Source organism: Mustela nivalis (genome assembly GCF_964662115.1).
Source record: "Mustela nivalis genome assembly, chromosome: 4".
In the NCBI taxonomy this organism is placed as follows: domain Eukaryota; kingdom Metazoa; phylum Chordata; class Mammalia; order Carnivora; family Mustelidae; genus Mustela; species Mustela nivalis.
In genome coordinates this window covers 155,802,202-155,825,964 of record NC_139023.1, presented here as the reverse complement: position 1 = coordinate 155,825,964, position 23,763 = coordinate 155,802,202, and the positions used below count along the sequence as shown (strand labels likewise).

General features: G+C 37.3%; 2 protein-coding genes across 2 annotated transcripts in view; one reads left to right on the top strand and one right to left on the bottom strand.

Annotated features, from left to right (window-relative positions):
- Positions 1–1,603: 1,603 nt before the first annotated feature.
- On the bottom strand, positions 1,604–2,511 carry LOC309862744 (uncharacterized protein; the record flags this gene model as incomplete). The annotated part of the gene is made up of 2 exons (XM_082726953.1): positions 2,013–2,511; positions 1,604–1,930 (listed from the first exon to the last, which is right to left on the bottom strand). Exons 1-2 carry the CDS (start codon positions 2,289–2,291, stop codon positions 1,604–1,606), a joined length of 606 nt encoding a protein of 201 aa, XP_082583079.1. The 5' UTR covers positions 2,292–2,511.
- GALNTL6 (polypeptide N-acetylgalactosaminyltransferase like 6) overlaps positions 2,178–23,763 on the top strand; it is a 1,234,529-nt gene continuing 1,212,943 nt past the window's right edge. Inside the window, exons 1-2 of the mRNA XM_082726947.1 lie at positions 2,178–2,282; positions 2,682–2,991. Of these exons, the coding sequence (XP_082583073.1) occupies positions 2,854–2,991 (138 nt within the window). The 5' untranslated portion in view covers positions 2,178–2,282; positions 2,682–2,853. The remainder of the gene's footprint in view (positions 2,283–2,681; positions 2,992–23,763) is intronic.

Sequence of the window (23,763 nt, the reverse complement as noted above, 5' to 3'; positions counted from 1 at the left end):
TTTAATCTTTTTTAATTCCAAGTTAACTTTTGAGTACTTTTATTTCCTAATTGTTAATAAGTTATCTATAAGGCAGAAAATGTCCAATGTAGTTAAATAATTCCCAAAATCTTTCCCTGAGGACCAAGCCTCCCAGCAAAATCTCTCCCTGCTATGTTGCTTCTCAGAATTCCCATTTCTATGTTTCAGAGCTGCACTTGCTAAGAGAGAAGATGATTAGAAAATAATGCAGAATACAAAAGGCAGTGTGTGTGTGTGTGTGTGTGTGTGTGTAAAAGGAGTGGTGAGGAATTAAGCCTCTTGCTCTCTGGATTCTTGCATTTGTACAAAGTTGAAGGGTAACTGGTCATTACATAAAGGGCATATTTAAAAACACTTACGAAACGTGTTTATGTACTCTTGAAATGTGAGTGATTCACAAAGACAAATATTGTAGCACAAAGCTTTATTCATGCAGTCATACAGCCAATACATATTGTTGAAATACATTTTTAAAATCATAGCGTGAGGAGTTGAAGGCATAACTCTTCTCACTCACATCCGTGTCATTCTCAAGTGAGCCATGGATAGAGAGTAGAAGTGGGAGGCAGAGGGAGGGTAGGAGAATAGGGAGCAAGCGAGGGAGAGATGAAAGAAGAAGAAAAGAAGCGAGAGAGAAAATACCAAAATAACATTCTGGGGCCCACCATCTCATCTATCCCAAGTATGTGGGCATCGTATCTAGCTTGTAACAAAGAGATGGCCATGGCGCTTCTTTCTGGTTCTAGACAGAGCTGATACAAGGGGGCACTGCATGCATGTGTGTCGCCTCAGCTCAGTCCCCATTCCTTCAGGAGTTACGAGCTCTGGATCCCAAGAGTATCTAATGCACGCTGCTAGGCACGGAGGTCTCTTGGAGAGACTGTCCAGGTTCACGCGTGTGCGCTCAGGGGCGCTGGTGTATCTATATGTTGGGGAGAGGGAGGAGTCCCTTCTGCCAGAGACTCACCTGGATCCCCACATTTTCCGGGGATCATGGGAGGAGTGTACGAGGTCGGAGGGACCGGTAGCCTTGCAGTGATCAAGAGCGCGGAGTGCGGACGAGCGGGGCGGGGGAGGAGCGCGGCGGCACAGCCAAATCTTAACGGGGCCCCGTTGTTTGCAGACCCAAGTACAGCGCCGTGGGTCTCCGCGGGAGCCGTTCCAGAAGCTGCTGCCTGAGAACCCCGAGCCTCAGCCCTGCCTCACTTCGGGATCCTCTTCCTCCCCCCGCACCACGTACCTGGCCAGAGCGGCGGGACGCGTGCCCGAGAAGCCCCTCTCGGTAGGACCTGCCCAGCTTCGGTTCGCCTCCGTCTCCCACGGCCACCGCCGCCTCCGCGTACGGGCTCGCTGCGCTCCCGCCAGCACCATGGAAGAATCGGGGTAAACCCGCGGGCGCCGGCGACTTTTTCTCCGGAGTCTCTGGCCTGGCGCCTTCTGGGTGAGATGAGTGGGAGAGGTGGTAGCTTTGCCGGTCTGAGGTTGCCCCGAAAAGCCCCGGCCGAGAAACACAGGCTCCGCGGAGACCGTCCGCCGCCAGCCCACGTCGTGCAGCGCCCTCGCCCTCCTCTTCTTCCTCGCGTCAGGGTTTGTTTATATAGGGTCCGGAAGCTGGGCGGAATTGCCCACCCCCTCCAGGCGGCCCGCCCTCCCCTCCCGGGCTCGGGCTCCCGCACGTGGTCGGCACCGGCGGCGTCTCCGCGGAAGGCAGGCATCCGCGAGCGGGGAGCGGGCGGCCGGGAGCCAGCGCCGCGCAGCTTCGCCTGCTGCTCGCCCTCCCCGGCGCCCTCGCCCACGGCCCAGCCCAGCGCAGACTCGGCTTCGCCTCCCTCCAGCCCCTTCGCAGGAGGGGAGCTTGAGCACACCGCCCTTTAGGTGCTCGTGATGTTTCTCTGGGTCCGCTCAGTCGCTGGAAGAGAATGGTAACATGAACAGCGGAGCGTGAGCGCGTCACGGGGGAAGGGGCAGAGATTGATGGGCAGAGCGCTTACTTCGCGGAAGATCACGTTCCGAGGGCTGCGCGAGGCGAAACGGCCGCGCCTCCACTTCCTGGCTGGACTCCGCTGACATCTGTAGCCTCCCTTCCAGCAGGTTCCCCGCTCGCGAGCCGCTGCCGGCGGGGAGAGTTTAGACTGCGCGCGAGCATCCAGGAGTTTGGGGACCTCCATCCAAACAGGAGTTGTGCTCCTGTGTCCGAGTCCCTGGATCCGTGTGGCGCCCGCCAGCACGCTGGCTTCAGAGGGAGTTGAACTTGAGTGCAGGTGGGTCATTCCAGGGGCAGCACAGGAGGAGACAGATGTGCAGGGAGGACGAGGCAGGTGATGTTCCAATGGCAAAAGCGGACGCTTTTCTTCCTGACACTGGCTGGGGCTGAGCCTTTTCCCCCCACGCAGTTCCCCCAAGTGACCCGCTCCTCTCTAACCCAACCCTCCCTACTAAGGGGGGGCGGAGGACACCACAACTCCTGTGTTCTTACGTATGTAGCATGCTATAGACTTTCATAACTTAAGATTATGGGTCAAATGACCGTATTTTACTCCACTGCTTTCTATTAAGGAGGTTTAAGGATTTCCTCAGTCAAGTCATTTACTTCTAAGCCAATAGATAATGCCTTCGTCATAGTTTTCCGGGGGGAAAGTAACTGTGTGTTTGTTCCGCAGATGCCCAACTCCCTCTGAATCGTGCAGATTGGTGCTGAGCACGCAACAAAAGTTTTTAGCTTCTCCTCAGTTTCTGGTGCTTCGCAGGGGAGAGGAAAGGACTTTGGCGTTAAACACAAGAAGCAGTCAGGGAGCCATCTCCTTTAACTTTTCTTCTCTGTTACCATTTGCAATGAAGAGGAAACAGAAGAGATTTCTGCAGATGACTTTGTTATTCATGGTGGCTTTAATTTTCCTGCCCAATATTGGTCTCTGGTCTCTGTACAAGGATAAGCACTTGGTGAAATCCACAGAACCCGGGGAGCAGCAGGTAAGTGCCATCCGGAGAAAGCTCACAGGAGGATTGGTAAGGCGAGCACCTCGCGGGGACACGGGGAAGCAAGTGTAGGGTAGCCTTAGGTTTTCTCTCAAGTATTTGCAGGGTACGTATTTTAGGAATTGAGACTTTGGGGTTTGGAAAGTCCTTGTTTTAAGATCCCAACTAAGGACATGGATGGAAGTAAACTAGAAAAGAAGGATAAGAGAGGTCAAGAGGAAGAGAAAACAATCTCAGTTGGTCTTAAGGTTGATTTTGACTTGAAGTGTATGAAAAGTAACTGTTCATTTGTGGGGTGCGGAGGTGGGTTTTGGTACTAGTCAGTCCGGGGATTTGTTTTTGCTTTTCATCCGGTTTGGATATCTACATTAAAGTGATCTGGGCCAATGAAATCATTTAACTTGTGAAGTAGTTCTCAAGAAACAAGCTCCAGCTTTCTATATTTTTGGTTGTAATTTTTGCTTAGCAACAGCTTTTTACTCTGTGGAAACTTAAAGTCTCTTGTTTTTTCTCTCCTGTTGCTAAGGTGGTGTGGTGGGGTATACAGGCAGAGTTGTCAAGGATGCCTGTTCAGTTTCACAATCTGGTGGTAATAGTTTGTTGGTAAAAGCTTTTCTTCATATCTGAGACACTGCGTAGTGTGGTATGTTTTGTTTTCACGTATATGCAATCTGTTAGTCTGGGCATCACTCATGACTTAACATAGATCAAAATAACTATCTTTTTTAGTGAGTAATGCAAAAAAAATCGTTCACGAAGTGTTGATGAGGAGTCATATTGTTGAATTTCTTGTTTATTAGTAAATGAGACAGCTTCTGTAATTAAACTTCTAACAATAGAATGCAGCCTTCTTTGTGATATTGACGTAACACCTTTTTTTAACTAGTCCCGTGCATCACCTCAGAATATTAATATTCTTAATTTCAAGGGCCATCGCCCATGTACACTGTGTACCCTCCACATATGTTATGTGTTTAAGTAAAAGTCCATTTGTGGACAACAGGAATGTATATTAATGGTAATTAAATATTTCTTCTTATACTTAACAAAGTTTAATCTCTTTACACAGTGAGTGGTTAACTCCAGTGAAATACCTGGAGTTAATCTGCTTTTTCATTTTGAGAAGTAATGGTTACCAGTCTGTAAACTTTAAAAATAACTAGTTGCTTATGGATTTTTGGTGGATTGGAATTTTGAGGAAAAGTGTTGATGTTTTTGTTTAGTTGTTGATCTCTATCATCCTTTCTAATAGGGATATAACCTTGATTTAAAGTCTATTCTGTTTTGTCATTCTAGTGAGAAAAAGGAAGGAAGACGGGCACTTTGAATGTGAAACTTTTTTTTTCCTACTTAGGTCACTTATTTCTTTAACCTTGATGTGAAACAAGATTTTGTTGACATTAGTAGCTAATACAGTATTACATAAAATTTCTAGTTCAAAATAGATAAACTGACAAAAGCAAAATGACTTTTCCTTGAGTTTTGCTAATTCAATTAACCATAACCATCTGAAGTATTTGTTGTATAGCTAACATAAAACATTAATTAAACTTATTAATGAGATCTTTACAACTTTCACACTGGTTCTTACTGATTTTGACTCTTAATGGGAAATTTGTTTGTACAATGGCATTAAAAAATGAAATATAGCAAATCAACTCTCTGATTTACTATAATTTCCAAAAGAGTTTCCTTGTTTCTGGTTTTTTGTAGAGGAATAGATTAATTTAATATTAGGTAATCAGTTAACAATTATGAAAGGAATGGGGTGGCAAGAGAAGGAGGTATTTTTCAGTGTTTCATACACTGTTGAGTAAATAACTGATGGAGATCTTGTGACATTCCAGTTTAATAATCCTTTGTAATAGTTTTGAAACCAAGAGTAAAGATGGTCAGTAATATGCCATAAAATGAATGTCAATCATATACTTCAGTAGTTTTTAACTTAAGTAATAGTTTTAGAACTAATTCTTACTTAAAATTAAAAAGGTAGAAATTGTCACTTACTGAAAGATAGAATTCATTGTAAAACAGAAAAGATAAGCTTTTATTGGTTTTATTTCACTGTTAGATATAATTGGAAAGATAATTAGGATAGTTGACATTATACGAGTATTGGATATGTAAGAGTTAAGTCACATATGTATATTTATATATGTGTGTTTATATATGTGTGTGTGTGTGTATACACTTGACCAAATAAAAAGTGACTTTCAGTGATGAGTTAAACATGCTTAATATTATGATATAATAGTTTGCTAATGTATCTATAAATCAATGTTAGTAAGTCAGCTAAACACACAGGTTTCCAATTGAAGCATGTAATTTGACTATTGGGTAATGTGTTATTTAAATTTAGCAATTTGTTCTAAAAAGACTATTTCATGGTTAATTGCTAAGATGTTCTTCAAAAGCCATCTTTTACTATATTTATCACTAAGTTGTAAAATCGTGAGGGTAAAGATAATGCGCTGATTGAGGCATTGACAGCAGTTAAGTACTGAAGCTATTCAAAACAAGTCACGTGCCCATGTGAGTGGTCTATTTTTACAGCAGTTTTGTGTTAAAACAGCAGTTCTGGTGCAAAGTGTGATGTGGCAATGGTCACAGAAATTGAAAACCTTTAACCATTTTAAATAGTTTAATTATTACAGTGTGTTGTAGGGAAATACTTCACATTATGGAGATTCAAAATCATAGAATGGCTAATACTTTTTAAATTCTCCTAATTTTATTTTATCAGAGCACATCATTAATAGTTTATCTACTAATCTGTATAAACAGTATTTATTATATAATCTGAAACAAAGCAAGGGTAAACAGTAAACACTGATAGAAATTCTATGTTAGTTTTCATGCTGTTTAGTATTTTGCACATTTTTTCTCATTCTCTTGCTATTACAAGTTAATTGTATTATTGTCTTTTCACATGAAGAATAATGTTTACGGGGATGCCTGGGTGGCTCAGTTGTTAAGCCTCTGCCTTTGGCTCAGGTCATTATCCTGGGGTCCTGGGATCCAGCTCTGCATTGGGCTCCCTGCTTGGAAGGAAGCCTGATTCTTTCTCTCCCACTGCCCCTGCTTGTGTTACCCTCTCTTGCTGTGTCTCTCTCTGTCAAATAAATAAAATCTTTAAAAATAATAATATTTATGAAAATTCCCATTATATTTTAATATTTACCCATTTATGATGCAGAAAAGAAAAAAAAATGAAATAAAAATTCCCAAATTATTCATTTAAAAGTTTTTTTTTCTTTTCTCTCATACAACCAAAGGGGATTGAAAAAATTTAATAATGTAGTAATTAAAATGTGTATTTTATTGTTTGTGCTCTGCAAAGTTGGAATCCAGTTACTAAAATAAATTTTAAGTTTTTGAGATTTTTAATGTTTTAGAAAAATTTGAAGATATTTTATAGTTTTGGCTTATATGTTATTATCAGTCATAATTGTCATGTTATTTTCAGTTGAATTTTGTCACTTTTTTGCTATTACTGGGATGATATAATATCTTCTTTGTTTTGTTTAGAAATATAAACGTATATTCCAAAATAATCTATTAATAATGAATATGATACTTAGCTGAGATTGATTACTGTGTAGTAATGCTTCTCATTTTTCTCTTAAAATTTGAATTGATTTCTTCTCTGCTTTCAGCTACATTTAAATTAAAGTTATGTGTTTAGATCTTAAATAAGCAGTGCAGTAGGTTTATAATTAGGACAAAACGATATTTCAGGGCAAAACTATTTCATTCAGCATTATTATACCTTTCTTCCTAATTATTCATACACAAATAGGTAAATAAAAATTACCCCCAAATACTTTGTTTTCCTAAATACATTGAAAAGACTAATTGAAAAAAAAAAAAAGTAGCTGTAGTTTTGGCAACTAAGTTGCAAATAATATGACTTGCAGAAATAATACAAGAATATTTAGAATATGATGAAGATCTTTTAATATTTTTGTGAATCATTTTTGAAATGAAAGAACTAGAGTCAAATCCCAGAATTTTAAATCAGACATTTTCACAATTACTCAGAATGATTTTAGAAACTTATGTTTGGCCTGGATTTTTTTTACCACATAAGAAAAAAAAAAAAACCCAAAACTAGATGCTCATGTCACTTTTGAATTGTAGAACCTTCTTATTTCTTTGTACTTAAGAATTTTTATTGATGAAATAGGGTTAATCATGCTTGCCACATAAGGTACGTAAAGTCCTGAGATCACATCTTGGGTATGGGAAGTATTGTGTGGTAATATTTTGTTGTTAGTCAGATCCATATGTAAGCTGTACATGACAGGTGTGGGACTTCACCTTTATTTAAAAAAAAAAAAAAAGTACTCTGAAAGATTTCTATCTTTAACCAACTCTTCCAATGTTAATCAGCACCACACTTTGGGGGAATTGTTTCTTTTGGCTAAGAACATTTTTTCCCCTGTGGCATTTTAAACCTGTTTTATGATGTGAAGATGTCAGATAATTGGTACTGAGTATATGCAAACTGTCATGCTTTCCTTTGTCATGCTGATCACTAAAGCAGTAGAGTGTGTCTGTATTTCTTTTCTAGCAAACACCTTAGATATTGGAAGAGCTAAGGACAGGAGGAAAAAAAAAGGTTTTCTCTCTTCCTGCACTCAGGATTATCAATACACTAAATGTGAAATGATGCATTAGTTTGAGCCATACTGTTCTTAATTAGCTAAAATGTAGGTTTTAAATTAAGATTTTAAAGGACCTTTTCTTGAATTTATGGAAAATCCATTCTGATTCGCTACAGGACCGCACCACACAAACCACTGTAACAAGTGTCTTAATTATTTGCTGTGACCTCGTAGATCGCAACATGATTAGTTCATCACCTTGCCTCCTGGGAGACTGTGTGAAACACAGTCTTCTGTTCACAATCTGGTAAAAAATTAGATAGGTTTTTCTCTCGTTCATTGCTGTGTTGGATAAGCTGTGCTGAATCAATTAACCTCCTATAAGGGTTTTTTTTTTTTTTCCCTCCATAAAGGAAACCAAGTCAAGGCTGGGATATGTAGGAAAAAGGGTAAGGAGGTTTGGATGCTTTAAGTGATATAGAGAACTGAGTTTGTTTTATTATTTAAAATTTTGTCAGGAGTAGCCATGATAGCCTTTAGGGAAATTTCCAACTGTGTCTCTTCTTGTAACACTTTTATACAGACGAAGTTCAGCTAAGGTACATCAAGAATTATAGGAGGGGCTACAGATTAAGTGAAGAAAAGATATTAAGCAGTGTAAGTGGGATGTAGAATCAGATGTGGTTGTGCTTTGTCTCAGCAGTCACTCATTTCTCTTGGGCTCGGCTTACTTTGGATGAAGAGGTGAGCACTGGTTACTTCCAGTTCTTAAAACCTTCAGACGTGACCACATTGTTCTTCTCTTTCCTTCATTATTTACGTGTGTTGACAAAGAAGCATTATAGAATCAAAGGTCCAAATGTGCCAAGAAATAGGAGGTTCTCAGGGTGATGGTAAAGGTAAAGACACACTCATAAACTATATATTTGTTCTCCATCTGACTTCCATCTGTCACACCATAAAGCTAACAGTTCCTAAATTCTCTCCAAACATAGTTGTAATTCTTGAATGAACAACAACAACAACAAAACAAAAACCATTTGTGCCACTGACAATACATATTTAGACAGGCAGGAATAATGTATGCACATATATATATATATATATATACATATATATATATATGTATATATATATATATGCACTCATATATACTGGGTTTATTTAAAGGTTGAAAAGAAGAGACAGAGCATCCACAAACATTCAAGAACACGATTACCACCACTGTTCCTCTCTGATAAGCTGGTGTCTGTTACTACCAAACTCCAATGAGGTAGCCAGAAGAAGGGAGAAAAAATAAAGATATATTTAAGGTCAAGGAAGGGCAAATCACATGAATGTTTTCCTCCAACTTTTCTACTTCTAGCTTAAAGGGGAAACGTGTGAACTAGATTAGCAGTACTCAAAGTATTCATTTCACGTATTCATTTAGCAGCACGTAGACATACATCCACATGCATGTTCTCACTTAAAAAGAAAAAATAAATCCACCCAACTGTTCCATGTTGTACATTTTTTTTCTTTTGTAACTTTATGCTTTTTCCATTGCTTTGAATCCACAAGAGACTGTTAGTCAACTGAGTTTGAAACATCATTTAAATGTTACCAGCGTAACTCTAGGAAAGTATGGAGAGAGAGAAAGAAAATGCATCTGTCTCTAGAAGTACTTATATCTATTTAGCAAGCGTGAGACTCCTAGCAAGGATTTAGCCTGTTAGACTTGCACAGGTTATAAATAGGGTGATTCGTTTGTTGTCTGGTAATAGAATCAATGCGGTTGTGGTTGCCATCCCATGTGGTGGTGGCTCTCTGCTCTCTGTTGCAAGGAGTGGTAGTGTCTTAGTGAGGACTGAGAAGGCTAATTTTAAATTTATTGCTCAATTACTCATGGAATGTTATTTTCAGTACTTGAAGTCTAGAAAGCCAGATACAGGGAATATTATAAATCATTGTGAACTATTTTATCATAATAAAAATTGACCACATTGTCAGGGCTGCCACCCAAGTTTGAGTGAATGGGTCTTTCCTTTTTCCTTATTTTTGGCATGTCTCCTCTGAAAAAGAGTCTAGTTGCACTTAATTTTAGAAGAACTACCAGAATTTCCATTCTGTCTTGTTCTCTTTCAGTATGTAAGGATGTAGGCTCTGGAACCAAATTATCAGTTTCAAATTCTGGATCCAGCACTTACCACTTTGTGACATTTAGCAAGTCCTTGATCTTCTCCAGTTCAGTTTTCTCTTAAGTCCGGTGGGAATGATGATACTTTGCTTGTAGTGTTACAGTGAGGACTAAATGCTTAGTATTTTGAACAGCATATAACAAGGGTTAATGAATATAGATTGTTATTATGGTATAAGCATTTATAAGTAATCATTGCCTTTAGCAAGGAAATTAGTGTTTGCTTAATAAATATTTACAGATGGTTTCTCTTTGCAAGGCTGTGTCAAGAGAGCACAGCAGAACAGTGAATATGGGAGAGGACTGTCATTGATGTGTTAAATCTGGAAGGGAGGGACTGTTCAATAAACAAATAAGTCGAGGGTCTAGAAAATGAAAGGGCTTTTTCTTTGTAATTTTTTGGTCCAATGCTTAAGGACAGGTTGTTCATTTTATTTTTTGTATAATCATTTATTGCAAAAAAGTGACTGAAATTTTTTTGGTATATTGCATTCAAAGTTGTTAAAAAATTGAAGCTTTTAATAGAAGAGTTTTTTTTTTTTTTAAGAGTAATACTTCTTTGTAGTGACCACTTTCATTTCCTATAACAAATAAAGCCCACGCCTCACATATAGGCGTTTTCTTCCTCTACATTGATTAAAAACAAGAGCCTGAGAACTACTTTTTGTTGTTTAAATCATAGTCATGAGAGAGATCGGATTATTCTGAAGAAAAAAATTTAAAAAACAGAATAGAAACCATTAAAATCATGAAGCTACTTTACAGAGTTACTATTCCCTTCAGTGGAGTTAGAGGATACAGAAAAAGCATGTTGCATGTGCCCATTCTTAATTTTCTAAATAGTGAAGTAATTTGGTGAGGTAAATTTGATAGTCATGAAACAAACAAAAAACAAGCACTGAATGGTGGAATTTTCTGTGTGTATCAGGGACCTTTAGAAATGGGAGGGAGTGGTGTGGTCTCTGGAGCCCTTAGGGCTTTGTTCTTTTATGAGGAGTGTGTTGAGTTGCATCTTCTCAGAATAAGAGAGGGCTGAGGTTAGGCTGAAGGAAGAGCAGATACTTAAGGTTCTGACATTGGGCTCACCACTTACCAAAGTCTGTCATCTTGGGCAGGTCACTTAACATCCTTGAAGCTCAGGTCTTCATATGTTAACAGAGATATTATCACATAAATGGGTAGCTGAAAACTAATTGGATTAATATATGTAAATTGCCCTGGTGCACAGTAGATACTCAATTAAGGGAAGCTAAATAAATGGCATTGCTACCTTTTTATCAGTTTTTAGAGTATTCATTGAAGGTAGTGAATAAGCTTAATATTGGACAAACCCAGTAGAGATGTAATAAAGTATGTAAAACATCACTACTAATTTGTTTATTATTGATACTATAGATGTTTATTAGCTATGTGTACCATACAATACTGTGCTTACACTCTGCAGCAAATAAGTGATTAAGAGATAAATCTGTTTTCAATTAGCTTACAATCTGCTCATTAAGAAAAGGCATGAACACACCTATAATATAGGGATGGTTTAAGTTGTTTCATAAGAAATGTGTTCTAATTATTTACAGTTTAGAAGAAGTAGAGAAAACGTCAGTTACTGTGTGATATTTACGTGACCCTAATTGTTTTCTGCACATTTACTGATTTAATCCTCCAATAATTCATAAAGATAGGTTCTTCTGAATAACTCAATTCACAGTTAAGTAAGACCCAAAGAGAAAATTTGAGTCTCTGCACTCTGGATTCATAAAAAGAAAAAATGATGAACAGTGTTAACAGCTGCATAGTTTAAGGCCAGTGAGAACTTTGAAAAAGTGACTGGGTTTGATAATTAGTCTCTGATACTGTCCTGATTGAAGTTGCACACAGCTGTAGATGTTTAGACAAAATTGTAAATGGTTAAATGGTAAGACTAAATGTGCAACTAAGATAACCTGTAAGACCAATAACAAATAATGATGGTGCTAGCATTGATACAAAGGGCTGAATGTGGGGTCCTGGTTGGTGGGAGATGAGAGAAGCCAGGAGAAAGCTGATGCATGAAGACCAGTCCCCAAGGAAAATGAAGGTAGATGAAAAAAGCAGGAGAGAAGCAGAAAAGGTTGTTATGCTCTGAAAGGTAAATATAGAGCCTTTGCTTGTTATGGGTTGGCAGAGAAGTCTGAGATTTTTCTTACACAAGTATCATACTAATTTGGAGAGATAATTGAACATTTGTGAAATGTTCTGCAAAGTGTGAAATCATGTAATATAGATAGATAGCTATAATATCTAGATAGATAGGTAATTAGAGGTTTATCATAGTATATATAACCCTGTAATAAAGACTGAAGACTATAATACTGAATAGGGTTGTCAAGACACTGTGCAGCCACCTGGTCAGTAGGACAGCAGTGTACCTGTCAAAATAAATTCAAACAATGAACAGATATGCAGAGCAAAGGCAAAAGCAGTTGGTTTATATATAGGTAGTAGAATGAGGGAAGTGAGGGGATATTAATTACAGGGATAAGGAGATAGTAGTCTTAAGCTGCCAAGAATCCCAATATATGAATGATGAAAGTAATAAAATCATAATGATAAAAACAATAATAGTAGAAGTATATTAATAATAAAAGTTAAAGTAGCCTTTATTTATAGTTCTTACTCTGTGCCAGGCACCATGCTGAGCTGTTCTTAAATAGTCACAGCAAATCCTTGGTGTATGGAAGATTACTATCCTATATTGCAAAAATGAAGACTTTTTTTTCCAAAATTTGTTAAGATCTTACAGTGATTATGCTACCAATATTGAAGTGTTGGAGTATCTGTAATTTACCATGTAATGTAACTGTATTGGATATTCTGCACCATAGAGTTATATATTAACTCAACTATGGAACGAAATATGCACAGTGGTTGAGGGCTTGGAGACTAGAACCAGGCTGCCTGGTTTCACTTCCAGTTCTATTGTTTGCTGCCCATGTCACTTTGGACAAGCTGTGTATCTTTACTTGGTCTTAGATTTGCCATTTCTAAGATGGATATAAAAAATAGTGCCTGCTTGGTTGAATCAGTGTATGGGTTAAATAGGTTTATGTCCATAAAATGTTTGGAAAACCGTATTGCATAAAGCAAGCAATTTTAAAGTGTTGGCTATTATCTGTTAGAATTCTAGAGAACTGAGATTGGATAAAAAAGGAAAAGTATGTTTCTATACCATTTTTTTCATAGACCCATCATAAGGGTTTATAAAAATATTTTTATTCTCCTTTTTAAAGATTTATTTATTTGATAGAGGGAGCCCACACACACGTGCACAGGTGAGGTGGGGATGGGCAGAGGGAGTCACTTTTCAACCAGACTTTGCTGCTGATTCGGGGACCAATGTGGGGCTCCATCTCAGGACCCTGAGATCGTGACCTGAGCTGAAACCAAGAGTTGGGCACTCAACGGACTGAACCACCCAGGTGCTCCCAAAATTTGCATTCTTATAAGACTTTAAAAAAATATTCAAAGAAACATCTTTAACATCTTTTTCTTTAAATTTTTAAATTTATTTTTTTACTTTCAGTAACCCATATGGAAATAAAATAGCACTGACTAGTTCAAAAGTTTTTGCAGCATGAACCAAGGACTCATATAGCTCTACCTGTGAGAGCAAACTGGATTTCAACAGAGAGTTTGGTTCTTCCCAGCATGTGCAGTCAGCACCAATGCTATTATGGTGACCTTTCCCCTCATATTTTTTGTGCTGTTCTCTCCACATAGTGTTGATTTCTCAATGTGTGTTTTGCCCTCAAGGGATAAAAACTGTCTTATAAATTATGTCGTTGGGTCTGAACTTCTAAAAAAGATCATCTAAAAATGTCTTCAGGGTTGAATATTTTATTTTATTATTTTATATAACTTGAATTTTAACGTTATTGTTCTGGTTGCTTCAGAATGATGCTGTTTGAGGCTGGAGTACAGAGCTTGACAAAGGAAGTGCTCTCTCACTCCTAGTGTTTCAGAGAAAAGAACTGGCTGGAAAGACAGGAATGGAAAACTGTAGAAAATTAGATGGTGAAAGGAGATAAAAATGCTTTCATTCCCTAGCTGAGTGAATCTTTTAACTTTTTTAAGGTAGCCTATCAGACGGGTGTCACATTCACAACAATTATGTAGTGGAATTGCTGCCCTCTCTTAATTTATATGAAAACTTCCATTTTTTCACAAACTGAAGGAAATTACATTTTCTGCATGATCCCAGCATTCAGAGGCAAAGATCTTGAGTTTTAATATATAAAATATGGAGGGAAAGATAAGCATCAGAGAGGCCAAGGAATACTATTCAAGAAGTAGTAGAAATACCATCTACTTTATCACTGTGCCCCCCTCTTCCATCCTTTCTTTTTCTGCTCAGAGCCCCCCTTTGCTCCCCTTTTTTCCTTTAAAATTTTTCTTGAAGAAACATTTCAAGTGGGAGTTGATTTGATCAATTATTGGTCCTGGGAATGGACCAACGACTTCAAACTCTAAAAACTTGAGTCTTTTGCATTGTATTTAAAACACACACACACACACACACACACACAAAACGTTCTGTTGAACCTAACTGGATTTTCAATTATTGAAATGTGTATGATGTGAGAAATATTTTTTTAGCTCAAGGCTTTTGCTGTTGATCTATGTTGCTATTGTTTTGTTTGTAATACTGGGAGCTGACACCTTATTTCAGACTGTGTCATCAGAAGGTAAATATTGCTTAGTTGTGTCACCTCAAGGGAAACGATCTTGTGTAAGTTAAAAATAAAAACTGGCACAATGAAGCCAAACTACTGGTAAAGAATCTCTCTGTGCTTTCCCACTCAGCACTTTCTCCCGTTCTTTAAAGCTGCTTTCTCGAATCTTCTCTTGTCTCCTCAAATCTCCCTTGCCACCCCCTCACTTTACCATAGTCGAGATAGCCTGGCCTCATTCTTCAGTGACAGCATAGTACTTTCATACTGGGAGAGCCAAGACGTCTTACCATAAAATCAGAAAAAGTATATGCATTTATTTCTCAGTTCCTATTTGCCTCATGTGACCATGGAAAAATGTCTCTAGCCTTAGGATGCATTAGGGACCTTCTCTCCAGTCAATAGAACACAATGTTTTCTTAGGAATTTCAATTGATCTGTTCTGCTCCCCACCCCCCCCCATTTCACTTATTTCCAGTCTCTTCCTCTCTGATCCATCTTTCACATCAATATTTGAACTTGCTCAGATTTCTCCCACTATTGGAGGAGTGCGGGGAGCGAGAGTAAAGCGAAGACAAGTGCCACTCTCTGTCACACACCCCTTTAGCACTGTCCTGTCTTTCTCCTCCCAACAACTAAACCTGATGTGTCTCCTTCCTGATTTTCTGCGTCTGTACCTCAGGCTGATTCCAGCTCTTCTAATCTGTGTTAGCTTCTTTCAGCAGTGTCCCTGGAAATCTCTTGGTAGTTAATTCCAAAAGCACTTCTCATTAGTCATACTACTGGATAGAATTTAACAAAACTCTCTTACCTGAAACAGTCTTCTTTATCTGAGGAGAAGAGGGGGCAGAGTGGGAGACTGAAAGAGGGAAGAGGCTGGAACGGCAGCTTTGGGAAACGAGCAAGAAGGCTAAATAGGGAAACGTGTACGCTGATTCTTTAGCCTTTGCTGGGCAAACTCCTATTTTAATTCTTCTATCCCCACACCCCCTCCCAAACACCGTGCATGCGCAAACACATTTACAGTGTCTTGATAGACACCTATTTCTGTTCTTTGGCTTACAATGCTATTTTCTTTGGGGTCTCAGCAGTTGTTACTTCTTATCTGCATTCTTGGGGGGGAAGTGGTCATTCATGTAGCCCCTCATAATTTCAGCTATCAAATTTGACTCCCAAATCGTTATGTCTGATCCAAATCTACCTCTGAACACGTGATACACACAACATCTAAAATCTAGAAACATATTTTAAACCTAAAATTACTGTAATGAAACCCATTTTTCTCTTTCATTCCCTGTGGCCGCTCTCCCTTTGTGTCTCTTACCTAAATCAAGTACACCACCATCTCTCTGGGTGTTCATTATGGTTGGTAACTTCATTATGCTTACTCTAAAATTCAGTCAATTGATAAGCGTTAGCAATTCTTCCTAAAATATCTTCTGTGCACTTAATTCCCATCTCTTGATGCCCCCTGCCACGACCCTACTTGGGACCAGCATAAACACTTCACTGGATTTCTGGGAAAGACCCTCAACTTGATACTCCCCCTCCAGCATTGTCCTCGCAAAGGAGAGAGCTATTTGTCCAAAGTGTGTAGTTGAACAGGCTATGGCCATTTGTCAGTCTATTCACTGGCTTCCCACATCTTTGGATTAAAGTTCAAATTCTTTAATATGGCTTTATTGTATTAAACACTCCTTGATGAACCCAACTGCTCACTACTTTACTACCAAGACTTCCAGGCTCCAACTACTTTGAACTTCTTTTAGGTTCCTTAGATTATCATGTTCTTTCTCCTCCAGGAATTTGCATATATTTTATCTTCAATCTTACCTGAACAATTTCTGCTTTTCTTCAAGCTCTCTCTGGGAAGCTTTCTTTGGTCTCTCATGCTTGGGTTTCTCCCATTCTTTAAAGCTGCTTTCTCCTTACCTGTTCCCTAAGAAAAACTATTTTTTTCTGCCCTTATAATGGAACTTATCAATGTATTAACTACCTATTTAGGTAGTTTATTCAACATTAATCTGTAAGTTTCTTAATCTTAATAGTAGGTCGATTGATGTACTCCCCTGTGCACCCCCCCCACCCCCAAAGTTTGTCCATGTACTAACCCATTGAACTTGTGAATGTTACCTGATTTGGAAAAATAATCTTAAGAGATGTAATTAATTTAAGGATCTTGAGCTGCAGAGATCATTCTGGATTATTGGGCTGGGCCCTAAATCCAGTGACAAGCATCCCTATAAAAGATACACAACACGGGGGGCATTTGGTGGACAGGAGGGAAGAAGACACACAAGTGTGAAGACAGAGGCAGAGATTGGAGTAATGCAGAATTAGTCAAGCAGCTGGAAGAGGCGAAGGAAGATAGAGCTTCCAGAGATAATGCAGTCCTGCCAACAGCTTGATTTGGAATTTCTGGCCTCCAGAACTGTGGGAGAATAATATTTTGTTGTTTTAAGCCATCTGATTTGTGGTGATTTGTTACAGCAACCCCAGGAAACTGATACAGTTAGAAATTGTCTTTTTCCGCATTTTTTTTTTTTTAAATTATTTTTTTTTTTTTTTTAAAGATTTTATTTATTTATTTGACAGAGAGAAATCACAAGTAGATGGATAGGCAGGCAGAGAGAGAGAGAAGGAAGCAGGCTCCCTGCCGAGCAGAGAGCCCTATGCGGGACTCGATCCCAGGACCCTGAGATCATGACCTGAGCCGAAGGCAGCGGCTTAACCCACTGAGCCACCCAGGCGCCCTTTTTCCGCATTTTTAATGCCAGGGTCTAACATTACCTGACCACAAATTCGGCATTCAATAAATGTTTCTTGAAAGAATGAGGAACGGCAGATAGGAGTTGTTTTCTATATATTGAACTTACATGAGCTAAACTATATTTAATACAAAAATAAGAGTATGCACAACCCATTGCGTATGCTTAAACACCATATAGGTATTACCAAACAACTGTGAATATAAAAAAAAATGTTCAACTCTTGTCATCCTTGTGAATTAAGGTTCCATTTGGATGTGTTTGTTCTGTCTTGTCTCTGACTGAATATGATGTTACGTCAAGACTTGACTGGTCCCGATACTGAAAATCACAATGAGTTTTTTTTTTTAAGATTTTATTTATTTATTTGACAGAATTCACAAGTAGGCAGAGAGGCAGGCAAAGAGAGAGGGGGAAGCAGGTTCCCTGAGCAGGTTCCACATCAGGCTCCACATCAAGGAACCTGATGTGGGGCTCAATCTCAGGACCCTGAGATCATGACCTGAGCTGAAGGCAGAGGCTTAACCCACTGAGCCACCTGTGCACCCCCACAACAAGATTTCATCAAACTTGTAGACATCTGAGGTGCCCTAGAAGCTGTGTATGGCTCCAGTGACTTTTAAGGAAAAGAGGGTCACCTTCAAATAAACCAGTAAGATGAAGAACAACATCTAATCATCAGTCATATTCTTTCTGTAATTAAAGCTACATCTGTAGTATAATTTACACTTAAAAAATATTTAGGCATAAGATGTATCTACATGAAAATGACAACTGTGACAATTTAGGAAAGACCTTATTTAAAAAATTTACTGATTTATAAGAAAACTTGTAGTTGAGTTAATTATTATAGCCTACAAGGGAACACTAAGCAGCCCACTTCATGTAAAAAAGTCATTTTGGAAATACAGATTGACATATTTCATGGGGTTTATTTTAATTTGAATGCTTTAGACCTTAAGACTTCTATTAGCTTGATTGTCTAGCACAGGTCCTCATTTCTAACAGCCCCCGCCCCTTCTTTTGAAAAAGTCTAATGACATTTCTATCTACTGGTCACCTAACTTTGGCCTTCTTTCATTTCTGTTGCTTTTGTGTCCATCTCAACAGTGTATTAAAATGGTTTTCAATATAAGGTTTGCCAAGGCACATTCAGCTTTAAAACTATGTGCAGAGGGGCACCTGGGTGGCTCAGTGGGTTGAGTGCCCTCTTGATCTCTGCTCAGGTCTTCCTCTCAGGGTCATGAGCTCAGGCCCTGGGTTGGTCTGTTCACTGGGCATGGAGCCTACTTAAAAAAAAAAAAAAAAGTGCAGAAATATTAAAGGGAGTTTCTAAAATTAGGTTTTTTCCCTTAATGTTAGCAGTTCAATGGGTCTAGTAATCAAAATGACGTCTAAAATGTTCTTATAGTTGGGCAAAAATAATACATGCTATTGCGCATTGACTTGTATTATAATATTTAGATGCTAAAACATAATTTTTAGGTACCATCACCTAACAAAAACATACCAGTGGATGTTTCGTTAAGTGTTATGAGAAAATACATGCATCAAGTTTGAAGCAAATTGTTTGACTTGAACGCTGAAGTCTTTTTCCTATTTACAACACATTACATGATTTTACATTGTTTCTGTGAGTATCTGCAATTATATATTTCTACTAATTTGAGAGAGAGTCTATCTATGTCAGTGATCTTATGGTGATATATTAACTCTGAATGATTCATCAGTATCTTTCATGTAGATATATATAAATACTATTTTTTGCGATATGTTTAGATGGGAAAGGATTTTATTTTCATTTTACTGATGGAATGTGTAGATTCTGGTGAAAATTTCTTTATTTAAAAAATTTTTATCTAAGTACAGCTATCAAGTATTAGCTAAAGATATTGGTCCTTTTTAAATGTAAACTTGCAGTTTGTATGTTTGTCAGAATCTTCTCATTCTTTTTATTATGTTTTGTGACCCCATCTTTAAGTTCGGTGGAATATTCCTTTTAATTTATGCTTATCTTACAAATCAGTTTACTTAATTTCTCATTGTTTTCTTCTCTGATTTTTATTCACTTACCTATGACTGATATTTTGCAGTGTTTTCCTTCCTTTCCTATGTGACATTGATTATATGTGCATATACATATATATGTATTTCATATATTATATATATATATTTATATATAAATTTTGCCATTGTCAGTATTGATGGACATGTGAGTATTTTGTGAGAAGCATTCAATAATATTTTCATTTCTCATTTTAGGAAATGTCATTTTGTTCTCTAGTTTTTTAGGTTTGGGTAAATATGAAAATTTGAGCTGTGGTTCTTTAAAAATATCACTTAGGAATAGTGAATGAGAATGACTTTTTTTTTTCTTTTTACCATGGGCCCAGAAGAAAGAAAAGTATAAGGTAAGTGGGTGTCTGCACTAGCTGGTAATGAATATTTGAGGTTGACATATGAGTATTTCTAGACAAACATAAATATGAGGCAAACTTTCTGAGTCCTACCACCATCAAACCAGAATGTTTAAGGTCACTTTATCCTCATTGCAATACACATCCTCAAAGTTACAGATTTGGGGTTTACTTTTCAATTTTTAAGGTTGCCTTAAATGCTCACTTCAATCAATATAAAATTCGGAGTGGTCTGAAACTGATTTTGGTGATTCTCTCTTAAAATCTTTTCTATATGGCCTGATTAATGGCATATTGAGCAGTATTAAGAATAGGTAACTTTGGGGTGCCTGGGTGGCTCAGTCAGTTAAGTGTCTGCCTTTGGCTCAGGTCATGATCCCGGGGTCCTGGGATGGAGGACTCTGTCCGGCTGCCTGCTCAGTGGGAGTCTGCTTTTCCCTCTCCCTATGTTGCTCCTCCTACTTGTGCTCTCTTGCTTGCTCTCTCTCTCTCAAATAAATAATAAAATATATTTTTAAAAAAGTACGTAAGTACACGGAAACAGTACATGATATCTAGAATGTAATATTAAAAACAGTTGTCCTTTTTGTGAGAATGTGAAGTATCATATAAATAATTTATCATAGTGTGCAATTGATGCACAATGAATTGTTACAGAGCGGGCCTAGCGTTTTTTATAAATTTTATAAATCCTATTTATTAAAAATATTTATTGCTAATAATAAATGTTACATATGAATAAATTCTTGGGTCTTTCAAATATCTAATTCCAATTTTATTTGTTAAGTATTACATTTAGCTAGAATTTGATGAAACTGCTAATATTAAGAACTAAATAGACTTAGAGGAACTATAATTCTGTTCTGCCGTAAACCACCTCAATACAAGGCTAAAATCTTAACTATAATGAGATTTGATCACTTTCTTTTCTAATAGTGATTTCTGCATATTTTTGCTTGCAGTCTCTCTTTTTTGTGCTTTGAGTATATTTTTTGTAATTTTAGTGTTACATAAAATTTGTTTATATACAGTGGTAAGGAGGAATTTCATTTTTCACTCGTCAACTTTTTTTGGATTTCTTTAAATGATATTTTTAAATATTAGGCTTATTTCACAATAAGAATTATTTTTAATCTACTATAGTTAATATACAGTGTTATATTGGTTTCAGGTGTACAATATAGAGATTCAGCAATTCTGTACATTAGTCAGTGCTCATCAAAATAAGTCTACTCTTAATTCCCTTCACCTGTTTCACCCATCTCGCCCCCGCCCCCCCCCCCACTGCCGCGCTAACCTTGTGGTTGTTCTCTATTTTGGTTTCTCTCTTTTTTTCCCTTTGATCCTTTGTTTTGTTTCTTAAATCCTACATATGAGCGAAATCATATGGTATTTGTCTTTCTCTGACTGGGTTATTTTGCTTGGTACAGTACTCTTTAGTCCTCCATTCATGTCATTGCAAATGGCAAGATTTCATTCTTTTTTATGGCTGAGTAATCATATATTGTATATGTATACCACATCTTCTTTATCCATTCATCTATTAGTGGTTATTTGGGATTCTTCCATAAATTGAATATTGTTAATAATGTTGCAGTAAACATTATGGGTGCATACTGAATTAGTGTCTTTGTAGTTTTGGGGTAAATAACCAGTAGTGGAATTACTGGATCATATGGTAATTGTATTTTTATTTTTAAGAACTTCCATACTGTTTTACATAGTGGTTGCACCAGTTTGAGTTCCCACCAACAATGCACAAGGGCTCCTTTTTATCTGCATCCTTGCCAACACTTGCTATTTCTTGTTTTTGATTTTAGTCATCCTGACAGGTGTGAAGTGATATCTCCTTGGGGTTTGGATTTTCATCTCTATGATGATGAGTGATGTTGAACTTCTTTTATTGTGTCTGTTGGTCAACTGCATGTCTTTAAAAAAAAAAAAAGTCTGATTCATGTCTTCTATTTTTAATTGGATTACTCCCCTGCCCCATGATTTTTTGTTTGTTTTTTTTTTCTTGTTGTATAAGATTTTTAATATATTTTGGATACTGACCCTTTATCATTTATGTCATTTGCAAATATGTTCTCCCATTCAGTAGGTTGTCTTTTGGTTTTGTGGATTGTTTTCTTCACTGTACAGAAGGTTTTTATTTTGAAATAGTATCGATAGTTTATTTTTGCTTTTACTTCCCTTACTTAGGGAGACATACCTGGAAAACTGTTGGTCAGTATCAGAAAAATTACTGCCTGCGCTCTGTTCTAGTATTTTTATGGCTTCAGGTCCCGCATTTAGTTTCTTCATCCATTTTGAGTTTGTGTTTCTGTATAGTGTAAGAAGGTAGTCCAGTTTCATTCTTTTGCATGTAGCTGTACTGTTTTCCCAACACCATGTGCTGAAGAGACTGTCTTTGTTCCATTGGGTATTCTTTCTTGCTTTGTTGCAGATTAATTGACATGGAGTTGTGGGTTTATTTCTGCATTTTCTATTGTGTTTTGTTGATCTGTGGGTCTGTTTTTTGTGTCAGTACCATAATATCTTGAACACTACAACTGTAATATAACTTGGAGTTGTGATACCTCCAGTTTTGCTTTTATTTTTCAAGATTGCTTTGGCTGTTCGGGGTCTTTTGTAGTTCCACACAAATTATAGGATTATTTGTTCTTGCTCTGAAAATTGTTGTTGGTATTTTGATAGAGATTGCATGAAATCTGCTAAAGATTCGTTTGGGTAGTGTGAACATTTTAACAATATTTGTTCTTCCAGTCTATGAGCATGGCATGTCTTTCCATTTCTTTGTGTTGTGTTCAGTTTTTTTCATCAATGTCTTACAGTTTTTAGAGGATAGGTCTTTCACCTTGGTTAAGTTTATTCCTAGGTATTTTATTGCTTTAGTGCAATTGTAAATGGGATTGTTTTCTTAATTTATCTTTTTACTACTCCTGTATTAGTGGATAGTGTATAGAAAGGCAACAGATTTCTGTATATTCATTTTTGTATTCTGTGACCTTACTGAATTCATTTATCAATTCCCAGTAGTTTTTTGGTGGAGTCTTTAGAATTTCCTATATATCTATATATATCATGTCATCTGCAAATTGTGAAAGTTTTACTTTTTCTTTTTTACCAGATTGGATGCCTTTTATTTCTTTTTTTTGTTATCTGATGCTGTGGCTAGGACTTCCATTATTATGTTGCATAAAAGTGATGAGTGGGGACATCCTTGTCTTTTAATTGCTATTTGTTAATAGTATTTTCCAAGTTATAATATAACATCAGATTTCCCTGTTGTTGAATTAGGCTTGGCATGTGAATTTATATTAGCACAGACTTCGACCCACTGATTAAAAATTTAGTCCTGTCTATTAAAAGAAATAATTTGAATGATATGAATTATTTTAGAGCATGCATATACATATTTTAATTTCTCCCATCAAATAGCTGTTACTTTAACCCATGCTGATTTTGTTTTCTAGAAACACAATTTTAGCAAAACTATTTCAATTATTTGAAAATGCTAAGCAAAATATGCAATGTTATCTCCTTTGTATAACATTTTCGTTCTCTTGTTGTGAGTTGAGAAACTGCTTTATTTGAAAAAAAAAATTATTTCACTTACTAAATTAACTATTTTTTTCAGCCAAGTCTTCATATTTCCTAACTACACTTGGAAACTGGTCTGTAAGCACATGGTTATAGTGAAAAAAAAATCAAGAAAATAAGCAACAATAACAATAACAACAACCAAAAACCCACCTTGTGTTTCAGAAAATTCTGTGATTCTGAGTATAAGTATTTTAAACCAAATATTGTTTTTCCACCTACCAAATGTGGTTGATTTCCATTTCAAGATGAATAAATTAATCTTGTCTATCTCTCTTACAAGTCAATGAGGAAGCTAAGCAAAGATATGGTTTGCGAAAATCACACAATGTGAGTTGACATTCAAATCTGGGCCTACTCCACTTCTTTAATTTCCTGAGGCCAATGAAGTTTATTTTATATATGTGTATATATATGTATGTATGTGTACAACAACCTGCTTTGCAAAGGTGTCAATAGTATATCTCTCTGTTGGGAATGTCA